This window comes from Magallana gigas, chromosome 2 (genome assembly GCF_963853765.1).
Source record: "Magallana gigas chromosome 2, xbMagGiga1.1, whole genome shotgun sequence".
Lineage (NCBI taxonomy): Eukaryota > Metazoa > Mollusca > Bivalvia > Ostreida > Ostreidae > Magallana > Magallana gigas.
In genome coordinates this window covers 43,991,175-44,002,730 of record NC_088854.1, presented here as the reverse complement: position 1 = coordinate 44,002,730, position 11,556 = coordinate 43,991,175, and the positions used below count along the sequence as shown (strand labels likewise).

Sequence of the window (11,556 nt, the reverse complement as noted above, 5' to 3'; positions counted from 1 at the left end):
GCGTTTATCCGGAATAATGATACAACGGTTTTGGTCTAGACTTTATTGTGATTTTATCCTGAAACAAAAATAAATTTACTGTTCTTTTTGGTATATTCTGTAAACAACTAACATTTGAAATAGAAAATAATAGGAATTATCAATACTATTAATTTTTATCCCTTTAAAGTTTCCTTCTGAAGGTATATTTAAGAAGGTTTTGAAAAGTTATTATTTGGAGAGTAAAGGCGCGCCAAAATTTAACAAAATATTCGGCAAGTAATGAAGTAAGTATCCTCGTCTATAATCTAGATTATTCATGTGTTGTGTCATTGATGCAATATAATTTATATTGAATTTACATTAAGTCCGTTGCATTATATAACCTTAACTTATTTGTAACGTCTGCTGGGATCACGATAGTCCGAAATGTCTTACTTTTTCTTGGCTTTTTTAACAATTACCTGCCAGAAATACCTAAATATCGTAAGACGATAAAAGATCGAACCATATACTTAAATCAAAATTACTATCACCTACTAAAGATGTTGATTTGGCATACTGGCATATTCATGCAGGTAATGCATTACATTACAATTACAGAAGTGCATTACACCCAATTGCTACAAAAAAATTTAGTGATTACAATACACTACAATTACCGAATACCACAATTACCCATTGACATTACTCTAGATCTGCAAGCTGATAGTTCTTTTATATTACATGTATAATTACATACCATGATACCATATATCTCATAGTTATTTGGACATCAATTTATTTATTTAAAACCGGTAAATAAAATCTCTTATGTGAGTTATGTCGGTGATTGATCATATTTAAACATTGAATTTTCATAATAATCTGCAATTTATCCGGCAAATGACCAATTCTCGCCAAGGACTTTTCTCGCCAGTGCATTGTTACATCATATTATCAACACATAAAATTATATGCGGGAAATGGCATAACAATGCACTAGCGAGAAATGGTGCTTGGCGAGAATTGGTCATACACCAGATAATAAATATTTTTTAAGCTTTACATACAATTTCTTTGATGACTATACTCGATAGTCAATCACAAATATACTAGGCCAGTGACTGTCCTTTTTACTTAGTGTTCAAATTTTGGTATTTTTTAAAAGTTTCTAGAATAAATGGATTCTTGAGGAAAAATGGATCCTGAAAAAAAATTGGAGGAAGATGTTGTAGAACAGCCAAGCACCTGCTCAGAGTCGTCTCTGTCAACAGTAGCTGCTGATACTGAGAATGACATTGTACAGGGGGAGTTGTCTGAATATGAATGCCAATATCTTGGCTTCACACCAAAATCACTTATCAATGGAGGTAAAATTAAACAAACATGTTCATTTATATGATCAGGAACATATTAGTTGGAATCTATGTCATTGGTAACATGTAAGCATGGTACATATATGGGGGAAAATCTTCCTTTGAACAAATAGATTTAGTCTCACGTTTTTAATGTGGTAATGTACATCATTACTTCTCTCAAATCATTACAGTAGTATAATATTGAAAGCTCTGAAGAAGTTTTCCTTCCACAATCAAGCAATGGAAATAGAGTAACATTACATGTACTATATGATTATTAATAACATTAAAGATATATCATTAATCAAGTATATGCCAGAGACTACATTCAAATTATTATCAATTTAATGTCATTTTTAGGGCACAATTTGGCTTATTTTTTTTGCTTGGTGCCAAAAAAATAAATCATAAAAAATGAATTTGTTTTCCACCAATTATTTACGGTATATTATATGATAAAGCATATTTAAAAGGAGAAAATCTGAATAAAGGAGACAGATGTATTCATGTATCATCTATCATGCCAAGGGTGAATCAATAAATTAAAACTCTTTAGTAATAAAACTCTATTTTCAGAAATTTTAGAATATATAATGTTGAGACATCTGTTTCAGTATATAATGCTGTCATCACAAATCTTAGAGAGGGCCTTACGCACATGGAAGCATATATAAATGAAGGGGTAAGAGTGTGAATCGGTGTGTTTGAGCTTAAAAATGAAATGATATCTTTTACACAAAATGAAATGGTTTTGATATATTATTTGATGTTTACTGTACTTTTGTACCATCACATTATTTTTTTCATAGATTAAAAGTATTGCAGCCTTTTTTAAATAATAAAGGTCATATTGAATCCCAGTAACTAAACTGCATTTAAAAATTGCATATTGAAAAATAGGATTTATATCATGTGGTATATTATTTTTATCAAATTATTTTATTTTTTCTATTTGTATGCCCTTTCAGGTATAGGGAAGTAAATTGAAATACTTACAGCAGAGTTATTGCCCTTTGATATTTCTTTGATATTTTTTTTTTGCCTGACTGTCCTGTCACATGTATTCAGCTTAATTCTAGGTAGTTATTTTTTTTTAATGTCTTACCCATGGACATTTGTAGAACTAGTTTATCCATGAGTCATTAGCTATTTATTCTGGACAGTACCTTATGGGTTATCAATCCCATTTTACAGTTACCAGGCATAATTATAGTCCTGCTATGGTGATGTCTATAATGATCCATTTGTCCATCCATCTTTTCATTTGAAATCACTAGTCAATACTTCTTATACAGAGTGCCTTTTGATAAAGGGTTTGACCGTCAACCAAGTTTCTAGGCCAAACTTGAAGGACATAGCAGAACTGCGGTATAGATGGTCTACTTTTGGTCCAATTTGTTTCAAACTTCACCCACAGTGACCTTTTGGACTAATAATAACCTTAAACAAAGATTTTAGGTCAAAGGTCAAGGTCATAGCAGCCTTGGGGAAAATCTTTGGACATATATTATCTCATTGGCCCTAAATGGCTCATACTTTACATAAAGAGTGCTTGTAGGTAAAGGATATCCAGTAACCTTGACCCAAGATTTGAGGTCAAACAGGAAAGTCGTAATAAATTTCTTTGAAATCCATTTTTGACCATGATTTCTTATCTTTTGTTCGATCTTGCTCAAACATACCTTAAAGGTTACCTTTAGGTATTGGTACATGTACTTGTGCTTGTTGATAAAATGTATCCAATGACCTTGAACCTAGTTTCTAAGTCAAAAGTTACATGTAAGGTCAAAGCTGATCACTTTTTTTCTCCCTTTGGCTTTATCTGCCTTATTATGCACTGTTGAGTCCTTCTTGGATAAAGGATTTTGGAACAATCTTGATCTTTTGAAAATTTGATGAACTAAATTCATAAGTCAGAGGTTAGGGTTAAGGCAAAGAGGTCCTTCTAAGTGATTTCATCTTATTATTAATTGTATTTTAAAATGGTCACCATTTCAATGTTGTATAGTTATTTTGTTACTTTAAATATTGTATCTGAGCAGCATCTATTCAAATTACAGACTAACAATATAACTTTTAATTGGGACATTTTATTTTATAATAAAATATTCTTGTAATTTTATACATGATGATGATATTTTTCTCAACTTATCCAAGAGATGTATGTACTCTGTTTTTTGTTGTTATCCTTTTGATGCCATGATTATCATGATTACCAGCTTTTTAATCTGTATTTGCAGTATGGCACTACCATAACCCCTGAGAAAACTAAACAAGCTATGGAAACGATACAGTCTGTCCTTGTAGAAAAATTGGACAAAAAATTTGATCACGTAGAAGTAAGTAAACTTTTCTATTACATCATCCTACACATAGTCGGAAAATTTTTGCTAGCTATGTGGTTTTAAACTTGTCAGAAGCGAAAACTCAAGTGAGCTTTTCTGATCAAAATAAATCCAGTTGCTGTAGTTGTATTAGGCATCAACTTTTCACATTTTTTTTTTCTTCTCAGAAACACTGGAAACCTTGGTATCGAATATGCTTACTGGGCAAACTCCTTGATCTTTCTTGTTCTTAAGAAATATTTATTTTAAATCTACCAATGAGGGAACAAAACTGAATAAAGATTAAGACATGTAAACATGCAGTTGTTTATAGCTGCGAATGTATGCATCAGTGCGATTGGCAAGATATTCTTCACCAAACTTAGAAGTCAGTTGGAATATGGCACCTGTAAATTAAAACACATGATGGGATTGGTTTTATTTGAGCTTAAATTTTCTCTTTTTTTCCCTCCATTTTCAGTCATACCTTTTAAAGAATGTATTCACCATTCCTGAGGATGTTGTCCTCCCTGAGGACAGGGTACAGATGACACACCCCCTCAGTCCGGAGGAGGACCGCCAACTGGACACAGAAATGGAACAGCTCCGTAAACACATCATTGCTGTAAGTATTCACTTGTTTTCACGTGTGGCCACATTTTGCTATGATTTATATATTGAATATTGCAATGCAGTAGTTTTGACTTTGGAGTTTTATTTGGTTTTTGGTTATTTTTGCATAAAGGTTAATTTAGGTTTACAGACAAAATACAGAAAGTTAAAGATGCATTTAAATTTCTACGTGTTTTGTGTATATTTCTTCACAAGATTTTGCTTTGTTGATTTGTCAGGTTCGGTATGGAAATGAATGTGTGAGACAGCAGGTCAGCGATATCGAGAATCTACAGAAACATGCAGATAACACTTTACTGTATCTTCAGCAGCTGGATAGTTCTGCCACAGACGCTGGAGGTAAGAGCCCTCCAACATTATAGTTTCTACATGTTCTACTCTAGAATTACTGGTACTTACATTTAGAATACATGCAAATTATATTGGGCTTTTTTGTAGAAAACCCTTATTGAAATGATTTTTATTTTTCGTAGTTTTAGGTATTAAAGATTCTCTCAGTTTTGTTCTGGACAAGACAAAAGATTTGATGAGTGCAGTAAATGGACTAGAAAGTGAACCAAAAGGAAGCACTAACTCTACAACAGGATGAGACGATTAAAAAACATTGTGTTGTGGACTGATATTTCTTTAATTTACTGAATTACTAGCTTGTTGTGACAAATATTACTGCATTTGTTACTTTATGATTTTAAATTATTTAAACTTGAAACACTTCTTTAATATGCGATCTTCTTTTCTTGATATCTATTCAAAAAGTAATGCCCATGGAAATCAAATTGCAAAGTAATTTTATAGTTTATAGAATAAAAGTTATTCCATGTATTTTCTAATCAAGTTTTGAATACTGGTTGAATTGTTAAGTTATATTTACTGGTTGAATCTATATTATCGTAGGTACAGCTTTCCTGTTCTTTGACACTTGAATAGCACTGTGTATGTAACCAGAATCAACAAAAACACTGAACAGTTTGAAAAAGATTACGTTCATGCTAAATCTGTTTTAAAATATTGTGTTGTTTGAAGCTTTTCAAATTTTCAACTGTGTAATTTACTCTAATTTAAAAATGTCAAACTACAGGTAAATTTAAAACCTATGCATAGGGATATCACATATGCATAACATTTTGAGCACATATATCATTTTAATTATTCAAAGAAACCTAATTGAGAAGCGCAGTGGATTGTGGGACATTTCTTTTAGACAAATCACGGTACTTGTACCATTACATACTGATGTTGATATAAATATGAGGAATAAAACTTCCTTTCTCATAATTTCTTTTTTTTCATAACTTACAACAAAGCACAGTTGGTTAAAGTGTTAGTTCTATAATGTATGACATGAATGTATCTACAGTTGAACTTTGGTATCTTGAATACTTCTATCTCAGATACAATGAATATGTCGAAGTGATTTGTTAAGTCCCAACCACTTATATTTTAAGTATTTTACCCTTGATGTCTTGAATATTCGGATATCTCGAAGTTTATAACCAGTCCCACCTAGTTGGAGATAACGAGGTTTGACTGTACATATATACTGTATTTATTTTGCCTGAGCGATCGCATGGAAAGAACATGCGAATAGGTAGCTGTTTACAACGTGTCAGGTTTGGTTTCATGAATACTTGTGGTAATCGTCCACCAGGTTTTCTGTTCAGCTTTCAGATCTAGTTTCCGTTTTGCGATTTAACAAAACCCTTTTAAATTGCTACAAACCATCAATAGTTTAATTTTAATATGCTGTTTAAGGTTTCCCAATGAAATATATACACAGGCTTGTTATATACCAATGTAATTTTCCAAAAACTTTCACCATGTCTTTGTTATGCGGACTTCCGAGTATGGTAAAAAAAAATTAGAATTTTGAAATTCATTAACATCCTCCAAAAACAAAGATTGCCTTTAGACCTGTTTAAAAAGTAAGACAATCCAGAACAACGAGCTTTTTTTTATTCCAGAACTTGAAAAGTCTTTAATTCTTTTTTTGAATCCATTTGACTCTGTTGAATCATAGACTGTATTTTCTTTGGAAGAATCTACTCTAAAATCGCCTCCTCAGACTGTTTAAAAAGAAGAGGCCCAGGGACCACTTTGCTCAGCTGAGCAACAAAAGCCAGCAATAAATTGATGTAACGAAAAGAAAAATATCATGTAAATTTATATTGATAATAAGTTAACGTGGTTCATCATATAAGGTAAATGTTCCACGGTCACTTATGATAAAATATATTATGAAAGAGCTAGAGCCACGAAACATCAAAATGTGCCTTAAAATTTTCACAAAACTCAAGTTTGAAACAATACAAATTGTAATTACTTATAATGTAGGGCACAATATTCTGCTTCTATGCATATGAAATTTTTCCACTTCGGCCCCACCGTTTAGCACATGCGCATCATCAAACATACTATGGTCGTTAAAAATAGCTGAAAATTGTAGATTTTACTGCAGTATTTCCCAAATTTGAATGTGGCCACACTTGAGTACCTCTTTGAAACTTTTAAAACTGAGAGATATTGCACAAATGCTTCCACCTGCAAAATTTCGTAGAGGTACTCAAGTGTGGCCAATGTGTATTTTACAAATTTTGAAAATTTAAATAACAGAAAATAACACTGACCACTCTATTTTAGGGTAATTATTTGCTTCCTTTTTATTGAAATAGCAGAATTTAATTAATAATGATAAAGAATTATTTGTGATTATTTCCAAAATCATCATTTTATTAAATATTTGAGGAAGAAATGCATATAAACTGAACTTTAACATGTTTTATCTAGTAATTTTATACTGTGTATTCATGCTTACATCGTGCATCATCAATGACGTCATAGTTTGACGTTTGCGACGTCAGTTGAATCTGTACATGGAATCTTGAGTTCTTTCAGTATTTTGCCAATAGAATTGACCAGTAAAGTATGCATTTTTAAAAAGCATTATTTCTATGTACCACGGTATTATTCAATTGCAGTAGAATATGAGACACATGAACATTGCTATAAACAGAAAAAAAATTGATTGGCAAAGTTAACATTGTACGTATGTAAGTCAATATATATTCCTATACCTTTACGTAGAATAAGCGATAGCATGTATACTTAGCTAGTTGTGGGTTTTTTGTCAAACGGTGAAATGCATTAAACGAAAGGAAAGATGCAAGCGATTTTTTTCACACAAGTACGTGTTCCTGAATACCGCGGGAGAAAGACAGTCGACATCACATGAAAACATGTACATATATGATATATTTAATTCATTCCGTCAAAAAACTTGATTATTTAATTCCTAAGTACAGCTGTAATTGAATATTAAGCCAATCGTCCCTTGCATAAAAAATTTTTGCAAATGCATGTACGTCTTTTCTTTATCAGCCACCTGTTGATCAGTGTCGATTTGTCGCGTGGTCAATGTATTTCCGGTGAACTGTTACATGCAGTTACACTCCTTTCTTAAAAGATCGATTGTGTCCGTTTCGATGACGACGGCTTTTGGTATACACAGCTTAGAATACATTATCAGCATGTGCTTTATACATGTATAGAAGTCTAATCCTAATTGCGATGTCTTTGTTGATAATTTGTCCAATAAAATAAAAAATCACCCTAAATGTGTGTACATCGGTGACTTACTTTTGCCTATAAAATTCTCGATTGAAATCATTTTTGATTATTTTATGCGTATTAAATCTAATTAAAGTTTTTCTTGTATGGAATATAGAAAAAAAAATCAGATTGCCGGGCCCTTTCTTTAAAAAAAACAAAACAACGATGAGTACAGAGAGATTTAAAACAGTATTTGTTTCCATTCAACCCCCCCCCCTTCCCTACCCTCTGAAAAAATCGATTTACGGCCGAGTTCACTACATATTTATAGATATGATAACACAAATTCTACAGGCTTGCTATGAACTCGACTTTTCAAGACAATTTTACAACATTATTTATGTGCTACTGCTTGATGTTTTAAATAAAAATGTTCATTTTAACCTATCTTCGCTCCGAAATAATAAACCCACATTCTCTCTCTCTCTCTATCTCTCTCTCTCTCTCTCTCTCTGAAATATGATCTTAATTCTCAAGACATTTACGGATAGCTTATCACTTGTAACAATTCTCAAAGGACATGAATATCACTAGAAAAATTGAAATGTAAATGAATAGACATTATGGCATTTATAAGGAATTATTAACTCATAAGAATATTTTTAAAGAAATCGATATTCTTTTTTCATTTAATTAATAAAAATTAAAACACTGCTGTAATGTCATTCCTTTGTTCCAGCAGTCAAAAATTTTACTTGTGACAGTCCGATATATTAGAGAGCTTCTTGATATCATTGTGTTTCGTTGGTAATCGGGAAATAATAACAATAAACTATATGTTTGTATTGTTATAAGCCTGAATATAATATTATCTGACTAAATAATAAGTGAACACTGAACAAACGCAGTGAGCGCATGCAAGGCGAAATCTTTGTGAACGCACGGTGGGCGATTTGTGCACGATGAGCGGGAATGGAGCGGAGCGGAGAGCGCACATGAACGCACGGTGAGCCCACGGGAAACTGGGAAAATAAATCATTTCAAAGAACTGAACCCTGGCATCTAACTGCTGTAAAGCGCCATGATTGGGTGAAAATATCGAAGCCTTGAAACAAGTAAAATAATCATGTAGAATAATGTACACAGACTGTTACAGAAATGCATCAAAATTCGAGATAACATATATCTCTATTAAATTCAATTACCGCATCTCTGACATATTTATATATTTATTTTTAATAATTTGTGATTACATTGGTAGAATTCAATGATTAATCCTCAGTTATACATTGCGCATCATCAGCATTACTTCATGCAGTTTCAAATTGCAGAAAAAAGAACTTTTAAGACACTGACATATATAAATGTACCGCCGTTATATTGACCTTCAGCACTAGTCCCTGTAATATGTTTTAAACTATATTGTAAATAAGCTTTTCATGCTATTTTCATCAATAAATTTATTTTCATAAATTAATTATAATGTCTACATGATAATTTTATTTATGTTTTTTTGTTTATTTTATTAGATTCAAGTCATACGTAGATTTATCATTTCATGACGTTACTTAACAAAAATGACGTCTGTTCTACATTTTTCATCAAAACAATGCCTTATGGTAAACCCCGTTTCTAACAAAGTATGATAGATATCGAAAAAAGAAAAAGAGTTATGAAAAGCTAAGATCCTACCCTATATTTTACCAAAATATGGTAATTTTTAATGATAGGGCATTTTTTGATGCTTCGTGGCTCTAGCTCTTTAGAACGAAAAAAGTACACAAGGAAAGGATCTGTAAATTGTTTAAATGGGGAATGGTATTGGACTAATTACTTTATAGTTTTACGTAGTTACGTTCCATGATTGGTTTTTTAACAAACCATAGTGTTACGTATCGCCACAATGACAGGAAAACCGATATAAATTGAATTGAATAAAAACTAATGCGTAATGTTACTTTATGTGTTGTGAAAGGCAATTTTACTGTTTGAACTACAAGTAACCGTACTATTTTAAATTCACTTTAAAAGAGCATGGTCACGATTTTGGTCAAAAATTATTTTACCGATTTTAATGTTTACATTGTTTCGGTCGGGAATTGTTAATAGACAACCAACATTTGAGTGTCATTCGTTATGTTATAAGCAAGGTACAGAGCTTATAATTTTTTGCAATGATAATGTAAATGTTGGGAAATATCTCACATGCACCTTGACGTCATGTAAGATATTTTCCCAACATAAAGAAAGCTTTTGTTTACATTTTAAATGTTGAAGTGAAAATTCCAGTTTTAGACCTAAAATAAATGTGTTAAACGTAAGGAACTGTTTATTGAGCTTATAATGAATAAAAGGATAGACAAATCAGCTTGAAAAAGATTTTTTACTTGTATAAATTGTATTAAACATATGTAAACAAAAACAGGTAACGAGCCTTGTTTACATGAAAAAGAATTGAGCCCTGTATCTTGCCTTTAACTCAACGACTGATCGTGGTCATGTCCCGTTCAATCGTGGCCATGTCCCGTTCAATCATGACCATGTCCCGTTCAATCGTGACCATGTCACGTTAAGAGGACTTGATGGTCGTGGCCAATTTTAGAATATACTTACCCCCTTTAGACGAAAAGTTTTGTATAAAGATACAGAAATATGTTAAAGCCAAAATATTTGGTTTGGAATTTTTTAGTTTCTGGACAAAAATATATTTATAAGTTTATGGAAGATCTCATGGGTATTTTGTTGAGCACCCAGACTAGCCTTCTTGCCTTTGCCCGTCAGGTAGTAATATAGAAGTATCTACAAGTTTTGCGGCTCGGTAAACTTGAAATTACGGAGAACCCTCTTATTCATACACAAACTGAAAGTATCATAGGTGGCTGATTCATGTAGTATACGTAATACAAACTGTAATAACAGGAAAAAGTCCAATTGTGCTTATTATTATTATTGCAAAATGACTTGACTTGTTTTGTTGTACTAAAAATAAGAGAGAGAGACGTGAGTAAGTTTCTTTATATATATATATATAAAAATCAAGGGATTTAAAAAAAAAAAAAAAAAAAGCATTGAACAAGAAGCTCTAGATATATTTTCCATTCATATAGTATTTACATGCAATGGTTATAGTTTGTTCATTTATAATTTTCCAAGTTCAAGTTCTTTATTCCAAGAGACAAATATCTCATATGCTATACATGTGAACATATACATATTAAAAACAGTAAGACATACAAAGTGTGCATAATAAATTTTGATTATTCACATCAAGAGTTCGATGCTTGTTTGCATAATATAAATATTTACCTAAATAACACAGTTATTTAGTATTAGAGGTGGATAGTAACTGTATACCTTGATAGACACTTGATTTTCGGGAGTAGTATTTTTTAATATACTTTTCTCTTATTAAAGATTAAAGAAATTTATTAGAAAAATACAATAAAACTATTGTTAAAGTGGTTTGGGCATGAACAGATCATTGGAAACCAATTATCATTGTACTAATATCATTACACATAAAATTCTTTTTTTTTTTTAAGAATTATTTAATAAATCTGGTAATATCAAGATCTTATATAATAGATCAATGATTAAGAAGAATGTCATAGTGCCGTATTTAATTACACAATAGCATGTGTACAAGTTTTGAAATAGTTCTTTTAATTTGTAAGTAGGAACGCACAGGGAAATTCCCTAAATAAACAAGTAATCTTGATCAATTAATCTACTAT

The 11,556-nt window shown here is 31.5% G+C and overlaps 1 protein-coding gene across 2 annotated transcripts; it reads left to right on the top strand.

Moving 5' to 3' along the window:
- The first annotated feature begins 63 nt into the window (after window positions 1–63).
- Window positions 64–5,474, top strand: LOC105330856 (protein MIS12 homolog). Of its 2 annotated transcripts, none has more exons than XM_011432781.4 (7): window positions 64–266; window positions 1,130–1,331; window positions 1,934–2,001; window positions 3,560–3,658; window positions 4,125–4,268; window positions 4,495–4,615; window positions 4,750–5,474. In XM_011432781.4, exons 2-7 carry the CDS (start codon window positions 1,160–1,162, stop codon window positions 4,863–4,865), a joined length of 720 nt encoding a protein of 239 aa, XP_011431083.3. In that variant the 5' UTR covers window positions 64–266; window positions 1,130–1,159; the 3' UTR covers window positions 4,866–5,474. The 2 variants fall into 2 exon arrangements, with proteins under 2 accessions (XP_011431083.3, XP_019923921.3); XM_020068362.3 differs by lacking the exon at window positions 64–266 and adding an exon at window positions 343–465.
- Window positions 5,475–11,556: the final 6,082 nt, after the last annotated feature.